The following is a 21315-nucleotide window of genomic DNA, read 5'->3' as shown; positions in this document are numbered from 1 at the left end:
TGAAGTGCCCTTAGGCAGTCTCCTGATGAAGTGCCCTTAGGCAGGCTCCTGCTGAAGTGCCCTTAGGCAGGCTCCTGATGAAGTGCCCTTAGGCAGCCTCCTGATGAAGTGCCCTTAGGCAGCCTCCTGATGAAGTGCCCTTAGGCAGCCTCCTGATGAAGTGCCCTTAGGCAGCCTCCTGATGAAGTGCCCTTAGGCAGCCTCCTGATGAAGTGCCCTTAGGCAGCCTCCTGATGAAGTGCCCTTAGGCAGCCTCCTGATGAAGTGCCCTTAGGCAGCCCCTATTGTTATCCTTCCTGTGAGTGCATATTGTCATTTAAAAACCACCGAGGGGCGCCCGACTAAGTGCAGTATGGGACAATTCCATTTATTAAAGTGTAGCAATCTGGACACTCGCTATTGAGCAGATAGAATGTGCATATAAAAACATCTCAGGAGGTTCCCCAGGGGGATCCGGCTGATATTCCAAGGCCGCTGTAGTCTGCTTCTTTAGTGCCTATCTCCCCCACCCCCCATTTTTAATAAATCTACACTTAGACGGTTGCGCCCTCGGTTTTCTCCTCATGGCCCGACCCTACGGTGAAGAGCGGGTACGTTTCACTTTTTTACCAGCCTCATCTTGTCATCATCTCCATGAAGGTTGTTACAATCTATTTATGAAATATTTCTAGATGTGATTATTGTCTGCCGACTCGTTCGGGTTCCGGAATCGTCTTCTTTCCACCCACATACACAACAAAGCACACAGGCTGAGATGTACCCGACACTGTCACACCTACCACAGGGAACGAGTGACACAGCAGGAGCAGCAGCTGGACTAACACTTCCTTCCTGATCTCCCCGGGAAATTGGATCATGCCGCAGAACCTACAAGATAAAGAGCATAGCAGATGTGGAAATGGTACAGGCAGTGAGAGAGACCTGCTGAAAACTGCATCAGCCACACAACAATGCTAACACATTACATGGGAACTTAGAAATGAACTGGCTGAAGTACTGGCTGAAGTACTGGCCCACACAGCTCCACCTAGAATTGAAATTCTTAATGTTGAAGTCCAATCAAATCCGAACTAAACCTGAATCTGCCCCCAACCACCATTCTGAGCCGATTCTAATGACCCCGAAAAAGAAAGATCTGCATCTACTTCCCTATTCTGAGGCCCTTCTGGTCCGGTCACATGATGGGGTCCCAGTACTGGCTTCAGCGTAGAGGAGGGACAGCCGACAACAAATGCCCCATAGTAAGCCTACGGGTGACTACATCGCCGTTGTCGCTGCCTCTCCTCTACACCGAAGCCACCGCTGGGAAGATCATGTGACCGGACCAGAGCGCCGTCAGAACACGGAGGTGTAGTTAGGATGTAACTGAATGTCTAAATGAATCCGGTCACAGATGAATCGCGTGGGGGGAGAACCCGACCTCCCCATCCTGTGCTAGGAGCCATGAGCGGCCAATAGCCCGGCCTGAACACTGTCACATGGTGGGGGGGTCCAGCATGGAACAACATGGCTAGGCTCAGTGCTCCATAAGATGACTGGAGTGTTGGGGGGAGTGCAGGGAAGGTGTCAGTGGGAAAGGGAGGGCTTTCAAGAGAACCTGTCACAGATCCACTTTAATGACAGCCCACTAAGTAACCGGACTTTCCTGATGTATTTCCTAATGGTGAAGCCAGCCGGGACATGAAGGGAATGTGACAACGGTCAGTGTAGATCCACCAACTCACACAGCGATGCTGGAGCGCAGCTTCTGGATGTTCTTCGATTTTTTAATCTCCATTTTACACAACGACAGCAAATCCCGAGCAAACTGGTGACTGTAGAAAGACAATGGTCAGGTCAGCAGAGGGAAAATCATCAGAGGAAAGACACAATCCCTGACAAAGGATCCCCCTAGATGTACTACAAGTCCCAGCACCCCTGACCGCCATGCATCAGACTCTGTCAGCTGGACTACAAGTCCCAGCACCCCTAACCCCTTCCATCAGTCTGCCAGCTGAACTACAAGACCCAGCACCACTATTCCCAAGCATCAGATCCTGCAAGCTGAAATACAAGTCCCAAAACCCCTAATCTCATGCATCAGATTCTGCCAGGTGAACTACAAGTTCCAGCATCCCTAATCCCAGCCATCGGATCCTGCCAGCTGTACTACAAGTCCCAGCACCTCTAATCCCAGCCATCGGATCCTGCCAGCTGTACTACAAGTCCCATCACCCCTAATCCCAGCCATCAGACCCTGCAAGCTGAACTGCAAGTCCCAGCAGCTCTAATCCCATCCATCAGACCCTGCAAGCTGAACTACAAGTCCCAGCACCTCTAATCCCAGCCATCGGATCCTGCCAGGTGAACTACAAGTCCCAGCACCACCAATCCCAGCCATCAGATCCTGTCAGGTGAACTACAAGTCCCATCACCCCTAATCCCAGCCATCAGACCCTGCAAGCTGAACTGCAAGTCCCAGCAGCTCTAATCCCAGCCATCAGACCCATGCAAGCTGAACTACAAGTCCCAGCACCTCTAATCCCAGCCATCGGATCCTGCCAGCTGTACTACAAGTCCCAGCACCCCGAATCCCATCCATCAGAGCCTGCAAGCTGAACTACAAGTCCCAGCACCTCTAATCCCAGCCATCGGATCCTGCCAGGTGAACTACAAGTCCCAGCACCACCAATCCCAGCCATCAGATCCTGTCAGGTGAACTACAAGTCCCAGCACCCCGAATCCCATCCATCAGACCCTGCAAGATGAACTACAAGTCCCAGCACCTCTAATCCCAGCCATTGGATCCTGCCAGGTGAACTAAAAGTCCCAGCACCCCTAATCCCAGCCATCGGATCTTGCCACCTGTACTACAAGTCCCAGCACCCCTATTCCCAGGCATATAATCCCACCAGCTGTACTACAAGTCCCAGCACCCCTAATCCCAGGCATATAATCCCACCAGCTGTACTACAAGTCCCAGCACCCCTAATCCCAGGTATATAATCCCACCAGCTGTACTACAAGTCCCAGCACCCCTAATCCCAGGCATATAATCCCACCAGCTGTACTACAAGTCCCAGCACCCCTAATCCCAGGCATATAATCCCACCAGCTGTACTACAAGTCCCAGCACCCCTAATCCCAGGCATATATTCCCACCAGCTGTACTACAAGTCTCAGCATGTTCAGCCAAGGCCTGGTCTGGGTCTGTCTTGCTGGGCCCCCATCGCTGTGCCACGTCTCCCTACGAATCCCGAACCAACAATCATCAAGGTAGCCGGATAGGATGGCAGCCTCGCAGCTCGCACAAGATGGCCGCCACGTGTGTTGATGCAGCTGCAGGTTGCGGAGACGCTTGGCAGGGCTCCACCCTCAACCACAACAACCGGAATAGAACGGCTCTGTACTGCCGGCTGTTATTCTTCCTCGCTGCCCATCAGCTGCCAGGAAATAGTTCCTTCTCTTGTTTTTCTCATTATTGAATTTAAACTTCGGGGTAATCATCTCCAGGTGGGCCTCATTAGGTAATACCAGATGACATCGGGGAGGAGGGGGGCCCCGCTCTGTAGGTAAAGGTGGTGTGCCGGGTAGGAGGGGGGCCCCCGCTCTGTAGGTAGTGGTGGTGTGCCGGGGAGGAGGGGGGCCCTGCTCTGTAGGTAGCGGTGGTGTGCCGGGTAGGAGGGGGGCCCCCGCTCTGTAGGTAGTGGTGGTGTGCCGGGGAGGAGGGGGGCCCTGCTCTGTAGGTAGCGGTGGTGTGCCGGGGAGGAGGGGGCCCCCGCTCTGTAGGTAGCGGTGGTGTGCCGGGGAGGAGGGGGGCCCCGCTCTGTAGGTAGCGGTGGTGTGCCGGGGAGGAGGGGGGCCCCTGCTCTGTAGGTAAAGGTGGTGTGCCAGGGAGGAGGGGGGCCCCGCTCTGTAGGTAAAGGTGGTGTGCCGGGGAGGAGGGGGGCCCCGCTCTGTAGGTAGTGGTGGTGTGTTGGGGAGGAGGGGGCCCCCGCTCTGTAGGTAGCGGTGGTGTGCCGGGGAGGAGGGGGGGCCCGCTCTGTAGGTAGCGGTGGTGTGCCGGGGAGGAGGGGGGCCCCGCTCTGTAGGTAGCGGTGGTGTGCCGGGGAGGAGGGGGGCCCCTGCTCTGTAGGTAGCGGTGGTGTGCCGGGTAGGAGGGGGGCCCCTGCTCTGTAGGTAAAGGTGGTGTGCCGGGTAGGAGGGGGGCCCCTGCTCTGTAGGTAAAGGTGGTGTGCCGGGTAGGAGGGGGGCCCCTGCTCTGTAGGTAGCGGTGGTGTGCCGGGAAGGAGGGGGGCCCCTGCTCTGTAGGTAGCGGTGGTGTGCCGGGGAGGAGGGGGGCCCCTGCTCTGTAGGTAGCGGTGGTGTGCCGGGTAGGAGGGGGGCCCCTGCTCTGTAGGTAAAGGTGGTGTGCCGGGTAGGAGGGGGGCCCCTGCTCTGTAGGTAAAGGTGGTGTGCCGGGTAGGAGGGGGGCCCCTGCTCTGTAGGTAAAGGTGGTGTGCCGGGGAGGAGGGGGCCCTGCTCTGTAGGTAAAGGTGGTGTGCCAGGAAGGAGGGGGGCCCCCGCTCTGTAGGTAGTGGTGGTGTGCCGGGGAGGAAGGGGGCCCCCGCTCTGTAGGTAGTGGTGGTGTGCCGGGGAGGAAGGGGGCCCCCGCTCTGTAGGTAGTGATGGTGTGCCGGGGAGGAGGGGGGCCCCCGCTATGTAGATAGTGGTGTGTTGGGGAGGAGGGAGGCCCCCGCTCTGTAGGTAGTGGTGGTGTGCCGGGGAGGAGGGGGGCCCCCGCTCTGTAGATAGTGGTGGTGTGCCGGGGAGGAGGGGGAGGCCCCCGCTTTGTAGGTAGTGGTGGTGTGCCGGGGAGGAGGGGGGGGGCCCCCGCTCTGTAGGTAGTGGTGGTGTCCCGGGGAGGAGGGGGGGGCCCCCGCTCTGTAGGTAGTGGTGGTGTGCCGGGGAGGAGGGGGGGGCCCCCGCTCTGTAGGTAGTGGTGGTGTGCCGGGGTGGAGGGGGGGGCCCCCGCTCTGTAGGTAGTGGTGGTGTGCCAGGGAGGAGGGGGGCCCCCGCTCTGTAGGTAGTGGTGGTGTGCCGGGGAGGAGGGGGCCCCCGCTCTGTAGGTAGTGGTGGTGTGCCGGGGAGGAGGGGGGCCCCGCTCTGTAGGTAGTGGTGGTGTGTTGGGGAGAAGGGGGGGCCCCTGCTCTGTAGGTAGTGGTGGTGTGTTGGGGAGAAGGGGGGGGCCCCTGCTCTGTAGGTAGTGGTGGTGTGTTGGGGAGAAGGGGGGGGCCCTGCTCTGTAGGTAGTGGTGGTGTGTTGGGGAGAAGGGGGGGGGCCCTGCTCTGTAGGTAGTGGTGGTGTGCCGGGGAGGAGGGGGGCCCCGCTCTGTAGGTAGTGGTGGTGTGTTGGGGAGAAGGGGGGGGCCCCTGCTCTGTAGGTAGTGGTGGTGTGTTGGGGAGAAGGGGGGGGCCCCTGCTCTGTAGGTAGTGGTGGTGTGTTGGGGAGAAGGGGGGGGCCCTGCTCTGTAGGTAGTGGTGGTGTGTTGGGGAGAAGGGGGGGGGCCCTGCTCTGTAGGTAGTGGTGGTGTGAAATGTATGGGGTGCTAGAATGGGGGCAGCTGCAGGCCGGGGAGCTGACACTCAGCACCGGCTCCTTATCAGAGCTTGTAGCAGATGTAATAGGATTTGGGGATGAAGATGGCACCTTGGCGAGGGGACTGCTGGGTTCCAGGACTGCGGTGTCATGGCGGGGTGAGAGCGGAGATCCTAATCAGATCTGACAACATGGATTCAGACACACAGAAGTGAGACAAAGAGGCCACTCGATTGGGAACATCTGGAAGCCATTGGATAAATGTAACCAGATGAGGAGCGGATTAGGCCAGGCACAGGATCGCTCCCCAACCTGCCAACTCCACATCAGGAGGAACACAGGAACCCGGCCCTCAGCAGGAGGAAAAGTCTGCTACGAAGTGCTGTCTGGGGAGACCCCACAATATGAAATCTCCCTGCTAATAAAAGGTGACGACGCGGCACCAATATTGTCGCCGGGACCTCTGGCAGTAACCGGGATGAGGCCGGCTACTACACATTTGCAGGGACAGAGGTGACAGATGAAAAGCTTCCGAGAACATGGGACTGACTGAGCGCCGCTGAGATCTCACAACCACCAATCAAATTCAAGCTTGCATGAGAGCCAAAGAATAAACGGTGTCATCTGATTGGTTCCGATTTAATCTCTAACCCATCATATTACATTGGGTGGACCTTGTTAATTATTATATTTGACATCGGGGGTTAATTTACTAATCACAGATGTACTGTCCAAGAGCAGAGGCTCCAGAGCTTAGTAAATGAGGGGAGTCTGCTGACTAATTATGTGCAAGCAAAAATTATGTTTTTTATTTTCCTTGCACGTGATTGGGTATTCTTTTCCTTGCACGTGATTGGGTATTCTTTTCCTTGCACGTGATTGGGTATTCTTTTCCTTGCACGTGATTGGGTATTCTTTTCCTTGCACCTGATTGGGTATTCTTTTCCTTGCACCTGATTGGGTATTCTTTTCCTTGCACGTGATTGGGTATTCTTTTCCTTACACCTGATTGGGTATTCTTTTCCTTGCACCTGATTGGGTATTCTTTTCCTTGCACGTGATTGGGTATTCTTTTCCTTGCACGTGATTGGGTATTCTTTTCCTTGCACGTGATTGGGTATTCTTTTCCTTGCACGTGATTGGGCATTCTTTTCCTTGCACGTGATTGGGCATTCTTTTCCTTGCACGTGATTGGGCATTCTTTTCCTTGCACGTGATTGGGCATTCTTTTCCTTGCACCTGATTGGGCATTCTTTTCCTTGCACCTGATTGGGTATTCTTTTCCTTGCACGTGATTGGGTATTCTTTTCCTTGCACGTGATTGGGTATTCTTTTCCTTGCACGTGATTGGGTATTCTTTTCCTTGCACGTGATTGGGTATTCTTTTCCTTGCACGTGATTGGGCATTCTTTTCCTTGCACGTGATTGGGCATTCTTTTCCTTGCACGTGATTGGGCATTCTTTTCCTTGCACGTGATTGGGCATTCTTTTCCTTGCACCTGATTGGGCATTCTTTTCCTTGCACCTGATTGGGCATTCTTTTCCTTGCACGTGATTGGGCATTCTTTTCCTTGCACGTGATTGGGTATTCTTTTCCTTGCACGTGATTGGGTATTCTTTTCCTTGCACGTGATTGGGTATTCTTTTTTGCTTCGCCTCATTTACGAAGTTCTGGAGCAACTGCCCTTGCAAAGTACACAGTCTATTTAGCTTTTAGTAAATCTGCCACATACACCAGTGGCGTAACTAGAGCCTTCAGGGCCCCGGTGCAAATAAAATGAAGGGGGCCCCCTGACCCTCGGCTGGGACCATTCCCTCCAAGCCAGGTGGTGGAACTTCAGGGCCCAGCTGCAAGTGCGACTTTTGTGACCCTGGTAGTTCCGCCACTGGTGTCAACAGATTTTTTTTTTTTTTACAATTTTTAAAAATGTTTTTTTTTTTACACTTTTTAGGAGTCCCATTAGGGGGCTTTGGTGAGATATCAGGGGGTCTAAACAGATGTTTCACCTTTGAGCCAGAGAAAGGAGATTGAGGACACAGCCCTCAATCTCTCTTTCTGTAGCCTCAGCTGCACAGAATGAATGGATAGGATATAGCTCTGTATAGAGGCTCCTGTTCATTACCGGCTCCTTCCCCGCTCTCTATCCTGATAGATCCCCCAGCGGAAAAGAGCAGCCGGCGACAGAGGGAAGGGGGGAACCTGGCAGAGCTGAGGGGGATGGGCAGGAAAGAGCTCAGGGAAGCACCAAAAAATGATGGCTACTTGGAGCGGTGGGGGTGGCTGCATATAGAGCAACCAATCTCTCCATGTTCCTCTATATGTGGCTGCCCCTGCCGCTCCTTCTATCCAGGCATATGGGGGGGGTTCACAGAGCATGTGACTGGGTCTCGACTGCGACCCCTGCAACCCTTGTAGGTGCGCCCCTACCTTACTTATAAATATTCGGCATGTTCTATACAATTCAAAATACTTACTTTTCCTCCTGTGTGAAGATCTCGAAGCAGCCATTGGCCAACATTTGGTCCAACATCTTCAGCAAAGGGATAGAGACTCTGCAGAGGAAACAGTAAATGATGTTTATCAAGTTTTGAACAATTTAGAGCTGAAACGGAATCTGCCTTCGCTGGTTCCTCTCTTCCCTCCTCAGCTTTACCAACATACTAACTACATTTTTAAATAAAATCTTTACATTTCATACCTTATTTTAGACTCACCACTGGGTCCCTGTGCCTCTCTATGCAATGCATACAGATCCTGGCTGGTGGGAGGGGTCGGCAGAGTGCTGTACATAGTTTCCTGAAAACATCACAGCACCACACCTGAGTACTCCACTCAAGCGCCCTCAGTGAATGGGACTAACGTTTTTGTTCTTAATCAGCCGCTGCACTTGCAGGGTTCTAATCAGGAAAGTGGCAGGGTCTGCATCCCTTAAGAGACGTCTAACCTAAAAATGATATTTGAGTTGCAGAAGATACCTAAAATCTGACTTGTATCCTAGTGAAGCGTTCTGGGAAAATCAGTGAGCCAATCAAACAATCAGGAAATGCCATATCTGGGGGGAGGAGATCTGTATACCATCTGTGTACACAACGCCTCCAGGCGGCCATATTGCATTTTACAGAAAAACTACAGCGGCTGCAGATTGAAAGGGAAAGGTCATTTTTATTACAATATGACTTGTGTCGCAATTGTATACACTATATTATTTTTTTATTTGCTTTTTCCCCACTAAAGTGGAGTTACCCTTTAAGTGGGAGAGAATGTAGTTTTCAGTCACTCTGCTCTCATAGCCAAGTTGATGGCACGCCGCTCACAGGTGATATCTGAGTACAGCCATCGGAGGAGACGTCTGCTGGAGGGAAGATACGGGTTCCAGCAGAGGGGCAATCCTGCTATTGGAAGTGGAGGAAATGTGACACAAAGCGGCACAGAAACTCCACCCCGAGCAAGGAGGGCGCGGCCACCTGCAGGGATCTACAAGTACCAGCTGCATGATGGGAGTTGTAGTTGTTGGCTAAGCGGCCTCCTGCTAGTTTAAGAAGTCATAGAATGAGAACTGAGATATATCAGCTGTGATACCGGTCATTGTGCTGGTTGTCCTTGAAGACCTTCAGCAACGTCTCGACAAAGGAATCCATGGCTTCCGCATCGCTCTGGATGTCCCGGAGGTATTGAAAGAGACTCTGTGCAGAGTATCTCACCTGTACAGGATGAAGGTGGAGAAGGTCAGTACAGGGCTAGGGTACAGGGCTAGGCTACAGGGCTAGGGTACAGGGCAAGGGTACAGGGCTAGGGTACAGGGCTAGGGTACAGGGCTAGGCTACAGGGATAGGGTACAGGGCTAGGGTACAGGGCTAGGGTACAGGGCTAGGGCACAGGGCTAGGGTACAGGGCAAGGGCACAGGGCTAGGGCACAGGGCTAGGGTACAGGGCTAGGGTACAGGGCTAGGGCACAGGGCTAGGCTACAGGGCTAGAGTACAGGGCTAGAGTACAGGGCTAGGGCACAGGGCAAGGCTACAGGGCTAGGGTACAGGGCTAGGGCACAGGGCTAGGCTGCAGGGCTAGGGTACAGGGCTAGGGCACAGGGCTAGGGTACAGGGCTAGGGTACAAGGGTACAGGGCTAGGGCACAGGGCAAGGCTGCAGGGCTAGGGTACAGGGCTAGGGTACAGGCCAGGCACATACAGCAATGATTATGTGGGGCCTCCAAATTACAGTCGGTGGGACGCATCCAGATTGCTACACAATTTTACCCGACTTGCAGCAATTCAGCCATGACCCTCCCCAGTCCTCCTGATGGGCACTCCTGGACCTAAGAGGGGCTCTGATGGGAACTCCTGGAAGTAAGGGGGGCTCTGATGGGCACTCCTGGACGTAAGGGGGGCTCTGATGGGCACTCCTGGACGTAAGGGGGGCTCTGATGGGCACTCCTGGATGTAAGGGGGGCTCTGATGGGCACTCCTGGAAGTAAGGGGGGCTCTGATGGGCACTCCTGGAAGTAAGGGGGGCTCTGATGGGCACTCCTGGAAGTAAGGGGGGCTCTGATGGGCAGGAGTCTTCATGGAGAAGAGGATTTCTCAGCTAAGCACACCTCCCTGTCTGTCTGCCTGAGCTAAGGGAAGATGGATGCTATTAGGTAAATGCTATACAATCTGCCCTTACTCAAGATGACCACGGCTAGAAATGCTAAGGGGGTGTTTTTCAGAGTGATTCCTCAACAAAATAAATCATGGAGACCTGGATGTATGGGGGAGTTTGCTCTGAATACTAAAAATAGATTAAACAATATACTTTGTTTGTGGTGCTCAGATACAGTCAAGTTCTGCTTGGGCAGCAAAATGGTTAGCACCTGCCAGCACTTGGGTCATCTGTTCAGATCCCAACCCCAGCACTACCTGCCTGGAGTTTGCATGTTCTCCCTGTGCCTGGGTGGGTTTTCTCCAGGTACTCCAGTTTCCTCCCACACTCCAAAGACATGCTGGGAGGTTAATTGGTTCCTGTCTAAATTGGGCCCAGTATGTGTATCCAGAAAGTATTCACAGCGCTTAACTTTTGCCACATTTTTTATGTTACAGCCTTATTCCCAAAATGGATTAAATTCCTTTTTTGCCTAAACATTCTACAAACAATACCCCATAATGACAACCTGAAAGACATTCATTTTGAAATCTTTGCAATTTATTAAAAATAACCCCCCCCCCATGTACATAAGTATTCCCAGCCTTTGCCATGACACTCAGAATTGAGCTCTGGTGCATCCTGTTCCCACTGATCATCCTTGAGATGTTTCCACAACTTGATTGGAGTCCACCTGTGGGGACATTCAGTTGATTGGAGTCCACCTGTGGGACATTCAGTTGATTGGAGTCCACCTGTGGGACATTCAGTTGATTGGAGTCCACCTGTGGGGACATTCAGTGGATTGGAGTCCACCTGTGGGGACATTCAGTGGATTGGAGTCCACCTGTGGGGACATTCAGTGGATTGGAGTCCACCTGTGGGACATTCAGTGGATTGGAGTCCACCTGTGGGGACATTCAGTGGATTGGAGTCCACCTGTGGGGACATTCAGTGGATTGGAGTCCACCTGTGGGACATTCAGTGGATTGGAGTCCACCTGTGGGGACATTCAGTGGATTGGAGTCCACCTGTGGGGACATTCAGTGGATTGGAGTCCACCTGTGGGACATTCAGTGGATTGGAGTCCACCTGTGGGGACATTCAGTGGATTGGAGTCCACCTGTGGGACATTCAGTGGATTGGAGTCCACCTGTGGGACATTCAGTGGATTGGAGTCCACCTGTGGGACATTCAGTGGATTGGAGTCCACCTGTGGCAAATTCAGTTGATTGGACATGATTAGGAAAGGCTTAAACCTGTCTATAGAAGGTCCCACAGTTACAGTGCATGTCAGAGCACAAACCAAGCCATGAAGTCCAAGGAATTGTCCGTAGACCTCTGAGACAGGATTGTATCAAGGCACAGATCTGGGGAAGGGTACAGAAAAATGTCTGCAGCACTGAAGGTCCCAATGAGCACAGTGCCTCCATCATCCGTAAATGGAAGAAGTTTGGAACCACCAGGAATCTTCCTAGAGGGGGCTGCCTGGCCAAAATGAGTGATCGAGGGAGAAGAGCCTTAGCCAGGGAGGTAACCAAGCACCCGGCGGTCACTCTGAAAGAGCTCCAGCATTGCTCTGTGAAGAGAGGAGAACCTTCCAGGAGAACAACCATCTCTGCAGCACTCCACCAACCAGGCTTGTATGGTAGAGTGGCCAGACGGAAGCCACTCCTCAGCAAAAGGCAAATGGCAGCCCACCTGGAGTTTGCCAAAAGGCACCTGAGGGACTCTCAGACCATGAGAAACAAAACCTTCTGGTCTGATGAAACAAAGATTGAACTCTTTGGCCTGAAAGCCAAGCATCATGTCTGGAGGAAACCAGGCACCGCTCACCACCTGGCCAATACAATCCCTACAGTGAAGCATGGTGGTGGCAGCATCATGCTGTGGGGATGTTTTTCAGTGGCAGGAACTGGGAGACTAGTCAGGATTGAAGGCAAAATGAATATACAGAGACATCCTTGATGAAAACCTGTTCCAGAGTGCTCTGGACCTTAGACTGGGGCACCTGTTCATCTTTCAACAGGACAACAACCCTCAGCACACAGCCCACATAACAAAGGAGTGGCTACGGGCCAACAATGGGAATGTCCTGGAGTGGCCCAGCCAGAGCCCAGACTTGAACACGATTGAACATCTCCAGAGAGATCTGAAAATGGCTGTACACCAACGCTCTCCATCCAACCTGATGGAACTTGAGGGGTACTGATAAGAAGAATGGGAGAAATTGCCAAAAAATAGGTGTGCCGAGCTTGTAGCATCATACTCCAAATGACTCGAGGCTGGAATGGGGGCTAAAGGGGCTTCAACAAAGTACTGAGCAAAGGCTGGGAATAGTTATGTACATGGGGGGAGGGGCTGGGAATACTTGTGTACATGGGGGGGAGGGGCTGGGAATACTTGTGTACATGGGGGGAGGGGCTGGGAATACTTGTGTACATGGGGGGAGGGGCTGAGAATACTTGTGTACATGAGTTCTTTGTCGTTTTTTATTTTGAATAAGTTGCAAAGATTTCAAAACGAACTTCTTTCAGGTTGTGATTATGGGGAATTGTTTGTAGAATGTTGAGGAAAAAATGAATTGAATCCATTTTGGAATAAGGCTGTAACATAACAAGATGTGGCAAAAGGTAAGCGCTGGGAATACTTTCTGGATGCTCTGTATATACTGGGAATGCTTTCTGGATGCTCTGTATATACTGGGAACACTTTCTGGATGCTCTGTATATACTGGGAACACTTTCTGGATGCTCTGTATATACTGGGAATACTTTCTGGATGCTCTGTATATACTGGGAATGCTTTCTGGATGCTCTGTATATACTGGGAATGCTTTCTGGATGCACTGTATATACTGGGAACGCTTTCTGGATGCGCTGTATATACTGGGAACACTTTCTGGATGCTCTGTATATACTGGGAACACTTTCTGGATGCTCTGTATATACTGGGAATACTTTCTGGATGCTCTGTATATACTGGGAATACATTCTGGATGCACTGTATATTCTGGGAACACTTTCTGGATGCACTGTGTATACTGGGAATACATTCTGGATGCTCTGTATATACTGGGAATACTTTCTGGATGCTCTGTATATACTGGGAACACTTTCTGGATGCTCTGTATATACTGGGAACACTTTCTGGATGCTCTGTATATACTGGGAACACTTTCTGGATGCTCTGTATATACTGGGAATACTTTCTGGATGCTCTGTATATACTGGGAATACTTTCTGGATGCTCTGTATATACTGGGAACACTTTCTGGATGCTCTGTATATTCTGGGAACACTTTCTGGATGCACTGTATATACTGGGAACACTTTCTGGATGCACTGTATATACTGGGAATACTTTCTGGATGCTCTGTATATACTGGGAATACTTTCTGGATGCACTGTATATACTGGGAATACTTTCTGGATGCACTGTGTATACTGGGAATACATTCTGGATGCTCTGTATATACTGGGAATACTTTCTGGATGCTCTGTATATACTGGGAATACATTCTGGATGCTCTGTATATACTGGGAATACATTCTGGATGCACTGTATATGAATGTGAGTTAGGGACCTTAGACTGTACGCTCCCTGGTGGAATGGACTGATGTGAATGTACAATATATATGTAAAGCTCTGAGTACATTGTCAGCTCTATATATGTACCTGTAATAAGAATAATTAAGTACATTACATGGGCATCAAATCCAAAGCCTTGCAGTTCATTTTATCTAGAGAGAGTTGGAAAGCCTAGCCCTGCCAGCATGTTGCAGAGAAGGACTATTGCTATCTGCGTGGAAGGAGTGGTCTCTCTGCAGAGGTCTGACACGTCCCCCGTTTAATCAGAGCCAGAGCTCCCCAACCAGCAGGGAGTTTGAGCTTTGCCAATTGCAGAGCTGTAGGTCTGTACAAAATTGCAAAAGTCCTGAAGTCAGGGAACTCTATTGCTCCACCTGCTGGCAGCAGTTGGTAAATATGATACATTTATTCTATGGTTTTGGTTTCATCATTATAAAGAAAATATATACAAAATTATACATTCTCACTTATCAATGGCAATATGAATGTGATACAGTAAACAAAACATCAGCACGGTTCCAGCTTGCTCTACAGCACTCACGTGTTGTCTAAAAAGCACACAAAAAGGCTGATTGAACATTTTTTAGTGTATCCGGGTCCGGAGTCGGTATTGGTTCATTCCTCAGACCAGCCAACTAAATTGTGTGTAATGAATATTTGTACTTGGAGAATTGTGCTTTAATACCTCTTCCAACCTCAGAGAAGTGAAATGTGACCCGTCACCCCAGGTTTACCTTTCAGAGGTTAGCACAGACAACTTAGGAGGAAGACTTCGCAGTCCTGGCACAGAAAGGAGTCTAGAAATCTCAGGCCGTGTAATAATATCCTATATTCTGGTACCTGCGCCAAACCGTCCCATCAATTTTTCCTCCGATGTTTACTGCCAGGGACTTTTTATAGCTCGGTATAAAGCGAAGATGAAAAGCAAGTCGGTGGAGATGGCGGGTTTCACATGGCTAATCACACGGCGGTTTATAGAAAACAGAAATATAATGAAAAGCCACTTAAAGAAGGATTGTGAAAGGAGAGTCGTGTCCTGACAGATTCCAGCGGAGGAGCAGTACATTAAACGTGGCACCAGGCCACGGCTATTCACCGCAGCTGTCCCTGGTGGATGAGCCGTACCTCTTTCAAAGCGTGTGCCGAGAGCCAGGAACCGGAGCGGACGAGAACCCTTCATTCTACAAACATCAGATGGAAAATATTCCGTTTCCAATTTTCCTTCTCCTTCTACAGATTGTTTATTATGAATGAAACTTAAGAAAACCTAGAAATAACCGGCTACATGACAAAATAAGGTCCTTCTGTTCACATCTGTTGTTAGGTCAGCTATAGTGGGGTGTGGAAAAGGGAGGTCAGCAGTAGTGGGGTGCAAAGAGGGGAGGTCAGAAGTGGTGGGGCATGGAGAAAGAAGCTCAGCTATATTGGGGTGTGAAGAAGGAAGGCCAGCTATAGAGGTGTGATGAAGGGAGGTCAGCCATACTTGGTTTTTGGAGAATGGAGGTCAGCTGTAGTGGGGTGTGGAGAAGGGAGGTCAGCTATAGTGGGGTGTGGAAAGGGAAGGTCAGCTATAGTGGGGTGTGGAAAGGGAAGGTCAGCTATAGTGGGGTGTGGAGAAGGGAGGTCAGCTATAGAGGTGTGATGAAGAGAGGTCAGCCATACTTGGTTTTTGGAGAATGGAGGTCAGCTATAGTGGGGTGTGGAAAGGGAAGGTCAGCTATAGTGGGGTGTGGAAAGGGAAGGTCAGCGGTAGTGGGAAAGTCAGTGGTACTGGGGTGCAGAGAGGGGAGGTCAGCGGTATTGGAGTGCAGAGAGGGGAGGTCAGCAGTAGTGGGCAAGTCAGCAGTAGTAGGGTGCAGAGAGGGGAGGTCAGCAGTAGTGGAGTACAAGGAGGGGAGGTCAGCGGTAGTGGAGTGCAAAGAGGGGAGGTCAGTGGTTGTGGGGTGCAAAGAGGGGAGGTCAGCGGTTGTGGGGTGCAAAGAGGGGAGGTCAGCGGTTGTGGGGTGCAAAGAGGGGAGATCAGCAGTAGCGGGGTGCGGAGAGGGGAGGTCAGCGGTTGTGGGGTGCATAGAGGGGAGGTCAGCAGTAGCGGGGTGCAGAGAGGGGAAGTCAGCGGTAGTGCAGTGCAGAGAGGGAAGGTCAGTGGTAGTTGGTTGTGGAGACGAAAATGCCAGATTTAGTTTGGTGTGGAGAACGGAGATCAGCAACAGTAATAAAAAATATATGGTAGTGGTATGTGAAGAAGGGTGGTCAGCAGTTGCAAGGAAGGAGACTGTACGGTAGTGGTATGTGAAGAAGGGTGGTCAGCAGTGGTACATTTTAGTGGAAAGGGATAAGTGGCAATGGGATGTAATCAAGGTAGGTCAGCAGTGGAGACGTGAGGGAAAGGTTGGTGGTGATGGGATGCCAGGAAGGTAGGCTAGCAGTGATTGGTGTGGGAAATGGTGGTGTGCTAGTGGTGGGATGTGGAGAAGTTGGTGATGATGGAGGGAGCAGAAGAGAGGTCAGTCATAAGAGAATGATGGGAAGAGAGGTCAACACAGATGTGAAAAACAGTGTAGAAGAAAGATCTTTAGATAACTGAGGAAGTAAAGCAGGACATCAACTGTAAAGTGAGGACAGGGAAAGACATGGCGTGGAGGCCAATTGTGTTGATGATCAATGAAGGTCAGGACTGGTGAGTTGGTATGGCATCAGCAATAATGAGTAGTGAAGGAGATCAGGTTTGCATGGAGTACAAGGGAAGGCAGTGTAAAAGGTTGCACTATGAGGTCTGCAATGGTGGCTGCGCTGTAGCACGCTCTGTAACAGTGAATGGGTCACATCCATACATTTTTGCTGTAACAAAGCCTCGCAGTGTTTTTCTGGTTTCTGCAGTATATAAATTCATATTATTGAACAGAAAGAATGTGCAGGAATTCCTCTGTGTTTGGGGCTCTTGACTTTCCATCCAGCTCACCCTTGTGGTATGTAAAACTGGAGGAAAAAATAACAGAGCTACTGAGCAGATCCTCACCACATAAAAGGCGACACGGCAGCACAGTATAATTTACACAGGCGGATCACCTTTCAGGGAAATGGGGCGCTGGGCTTTGCTTGAGTGATGTTTAATTTGCTGGAGATTAATCCAAGCACTGAGAACCAGAAACAATATATAATACATATTGCTTCTGACTACACGAGAGGTCATCCAGCGGAGTCAGGAGAGCTCTGCAATGATCCAAACCCAACAATGGAGCCACTCCTGCCAATGGGAGACGCTGATGTCTTAATGAAGAGTCGACTTTTATAGTGTATGAGTTGTGACCGTGTGTCGTTACCCGCCACTGAATAAACTATACCATTTGGAAGTCACCGGAGTCCGCGTTTGTTTTTTTTCTTCTTCAGGGCTTGCATATCCACAGATGTAGTGTGTGCTGAAGAGGTCACACGTGGAAACAATTTACTACTTAGATTGCCGTGGTTGTGATCTGCTGATGGCCAGTATTCCTCACCGAGATTCTGCAGCAAAGTGCAATCTGATCCGGGCAACACTGAAGGAGCTGCAGACATAAGAGAAGCAGATGCAGGTTCCACCTGACCTGTGTTCGCTCTCTCATGAACTACATACTGGTTACATCCAAAGCCTCACAACTAAGGGATATTGTAGGCATTGGGATGTTATAGTGTCCGTGGAAACCTGTCACCCATCCCAAGTGTCAGACCTTAACCAGTATGTGGCCTTCAAGCATCTTCCAGGTACGTGAAGGAGAATGGAAAGACTTGACATTTGAGTGCCTATATGTTGGCCAAAACCATACCAGTGATTGTGCTGGAAACTAAAATTATTTTCATATTGTCTTTTCAAGGTTTGCTGGGGTAATGGGGAAGCCAAGCTGCTGAGTCCAGGAGGAACACCAGGCCAATCACGATATTTACCGAGGTGTAAAAAGAACACTTGCTGTTTTCAGGTGTTCTGTTTGGAGAAGCTATCTCCAAGCCTGTTGCAAGGAATGAAGCCGCATTTCCTGCATTAGTCTGTTGCAGATTAAAGTGATTGTAAAGCTATTTTTTTCATTAAAATAATAAATAGTTGTATGCGTACCTGAGAGATACCAAACCTCCTCTTCTGGGGTCCCCTGCTGGTGCTGTGCGCGCCTCCTTTTCTTTGAGCCACTTGCTAAGGCCAGGACTTGTTTGGGCTCACTCCCAAGCCAAGCTGTGTGTGTCTATAGACACGCATAGCTCGGCCCCGCCCCCTCCCCTCTGTTTTTGACTGACAGCAGCAGGGGCCAATGGCCAATGTTTTTCAGTGAGAACAGAGAGAGGAGAACAGCTGCTGCAGATGAGAACAGCGTTGAATAGAGATTGGGCTCAGGTACGCATTAAAGGGGGGGGGGGGGGGGGGCTTTTGGCAGATTTTGAAGGGTTTTTTACCTGAATGCATTCTCTAAAATCTCTGTTGTAGAACCACTTTAAGTAGCCATTATATAAGATGCAGAAAAAGCAGATTACCTGCAGGTAATATTCCTCTCGCCTGGATTTCCCCTGTAAATGAACAAGCAGCCCACAAACTAGTAAAGTCGTTGTTTTCATGGGACCAGGATGCACGGCCACAACAGAGAACAAGCAGCCTGTCGCTGTCACAGTATGTGCATTTATACAATAGCAGGCTGTGAGTTGTGGCAGGACAGGCTCCTGGACTTGTCATCTTTGTGTCCCTGTCATCACAAGGCCAGCCTCCTATACACACCCCATGGCCAGAAAGGCCTTTTTTGTGCTCTGAGTGTCTCACGCTGCACAAAGCCGGCACCGCACTCCCAACTGGGAGATTAAGTGTTTGCTGACGAGTAAAGTGAAATGGTTTTTCCAGATATGTAAACAGTAATTACCGTTGTGTAACCTAATCGGAATAATCAGCCCCGATTACACTGATTGTGGGTTTCTGCTGATGCTGCGAGGCCTGCAGGCAAGAAGGGGCTTGTGCGAGTTCCTCCTGCGGGGCTTCAGTCAAGTGCTCAGAAATGGGAAGAAATTTAATATAAGACAGTTGTCGATGTTCTCAACCGTCCCATGGTCAGGCCTGTAATTCATTCATCTAAAGGAGAAAACAAACGCCACTTCTAAATCAAACATTATTTTGGCGCCACGTTAACCTCTACAGAAGACGGGAGAGGAAGCAGAATACTGGCGGCATTGTGGAGGCTACAGAACAGTTCCTGGGATCTCATCCAGAAAGTAACAGGTTTGTGATACAATTACGTATCATTGATTGCAGATAATCCTCACTGTATACCTGCTTTATGGGATGGCCTATATCCGTATAGATGGCATTGTTGCTTCCAGCGGACACAGCTTGTACCAGAACCATCAGCAATTTGGTCATTTTTAAGTCTGATACACAAATTGTATAGGCCCCTGTACACACAGGTGTGAAAACGGGGCATCCAGTTTGCTTCTTATCACCCTTCAAGTGCTCCCAGTACTACTGCTACCTAAAGGGTTAGTTCACCATTTCAGAAAAAACTTAAAGGGCAACCAACACCATACACCAGAGGTATTGAATTGAAATTCAAAGATGGTTGGTTACTAAAATTTTCTTCAAGCCGAGGTCCAAATCTCAAGTGTCTGCTATTAGAGTGCCCCCTTACATCATGTGTCCTCATCAGAGTGTCCCCTTACATCATGTGTCCCCATCAGAGTGCCCCCTTACATCACTTGACCCCAGCAGAGTGCCCCCTTACATCATGTGTTCCCATCAGAGTACCCCCTTACATTATTTGACCCCAGCAGAGTGCCCCCTTACATCATGTGTTCCCATCAGAGTACCCCCTTACATCATGTGTCCCCATCAGAGTACCCCCTTACATCATTTGACCCCAGCAGAGTGCCCCCTAACATCATGTGTCCACATCAGAGTGCCCCCTTACATCGTGTTCCCATCAGAGTGCCCCCTTACATCATGTGACCGCATCAGAGTGCCCCCTTACATCATGTGACCCCATCAAAGTGCCCCCTTACATCATGTTTTCCCATCAGTGTGTGACCCTTTACATCAGGTGTGCCTCCTTATATTAGGTGTCCCCCTTTAATTCAGGTGTGCCCATCAGAGTGCCCCCTTACATCAAATGTGCCCATCCGATTATCCTTATTGATCAGTTGTGACCCATTAGCATGCACCTATAGGTTGGTAAAGCCCATCAATCTGAATGGTGTACATGACGCATATGTCCCTGTAGCCAGAAGGTGGGGGGAAAAAAACATGCTGCAGGGGGTGGGCGGAGAAGCTTGCTGCAGGGGGTGGGCGGAGAAGCTTAATGCAAGGGGCAGGGGGTGGGCGGAGAAGCTTGCTGTAGGGGGCAGGAGGTGGGCGGAGAAACTTTCTGCAAGGGGTGGGCGGAGAAGCTTGATGCAAGGGGCAGGAGGTGGGCGGAGAAGCTTGCTGCAGGGGGCGGGAGGTGGGCAGAGAAGCTTGCTGCAGGGGGCGGGCGGAGAAGCTTGATGCAAGGGGTAGGAGGTGGGTAGAGAAGCTTGCTGCAGGGGGCAAGAGGTGGGCAGAGAAGCTTGCTGCAGGGGCACACGTGATGTCATTTGGTTGCTAGGACACTGTCCTAGCAGTGTCAGTCCTAGCAACCAATGACTGCAGACTGGTGGGCTGGACTGCAGCTGAGCTGTCAATGCCCACTCAGCCCATGTAGCAGTCCAGAGATTTGAAATTTCCGCTCTTCTCCATCTTCTCTGTGCAGCACTTCTGGGACAGATCAGAGTGATGGTCTGTGCCAGCGCTGGCCAATCAGAATCATTCTACTTTGAATGAGCAGGGATTTCACATTCCTGGACTGCCTGCGTGGGCACTGATAGCTCATCATCCATAGAATCAAATACAGCAGGAACTGGGGGGTGGGGAGGGTGTACCTCACCTAGGTGAAGGTGGTGTACATGCTGTCCCCTCCTGGGAACCCTACAACACATAATCTCAGAAAGTAAAAGTTTCCACACCCCAAAATCTCATGACATCTCACTCTTGCTCCAATAAACAACACAGGGCCGGACTTCTCACTGCGGGATGACGTGGGACATCATCAGGGGGCGGTCTGAGAAATCACAAAGAGATGATGGCATGCGGTGGAACCTGCACTTGGAGATCAGCAGGTGAAGAGGACAATTCTGGATTTGCTGGGCTGGTAAGTACAGAAGAAAACAGCAGCATAGGTAACATACCGCTTTGTTTTTCATTGATGGGAGGTGGAAGGTCCTCCGACACCTAGGAGTGAACCACGGCTGCTTTGTTTTAGCTGCCTGCCCACCAACATGCAGAAACTGTGACTAGTAGAACAGAGCTCAGAAATAACAACATGAAACGCCTGCAGGACATGGAACCTTCGTGTTATCTAGAAGGGGCTGGAAATACAGGTAGTATTGGGGTGGGCACACACCTATTAAAGTGGTTCTAAAGTCAAACTGGTTTTTATCCCAATGCATTGCCCTGCAATAAGGTAAAACTCCCTCCCTCCACTCCCTCTCTAAACACCTGACTCCCCTCACCGATCGTCTCTAAGGAGACACAGAGC

The 21315-nt window shown here is 50.7% G+C and overlaps 1 protein-coding gene across 1 annotated transcript in view; it reads right to left on the bottom strand.

The window, feature by feature from the left end:
* Positions 1 to 21315, bottom strand: part of TBCD (tubulin folding cofactor D) — a gene marked incomplete at its 5' end in the record, with an annotated part of 278426 nt that overhangs the window by 11709 nt on the left and 245402 nt on the right. The window contains 4 exons of the mRNA XM_089661798.1: positions 780 to 867; positions 1725 to 1814; positions 8032 to 8109; positions 9137 to 9258. Of these exons, the coding sequence (XP_089517924.1) occupies positions 780 to 867; positions 1725 to 1814; positions 8032 to 8109; positions 9137 to 9258 (378 nt within the window). The remainder of the gene's footprint in view (positions 1 to 779; positions 868 to 1724; positions 1815 to 8031; positions 8110 to 9136; positions 9259 to 21315) is intronic.

Source organism: Staurois parvus, unplaced genomic scaffold (genome assembly GCF_062004578.1).
Source record: "Staurois parvus isolate SC_StPar_1 unplaced genomic scaffold, SC_StPar_1.0 ptg001387l, whole genome shotgun sequence".
NCBI classification, from domain to species: domain Eukaryota; kingdom Metazoa; phylum Chordata; class Amphibia; order Anura; family Ranidae; genus Staurois; species Staurois parvus.
This window is presented reverse-complemented; position numbering and strand designations above follow the sequence as displayed.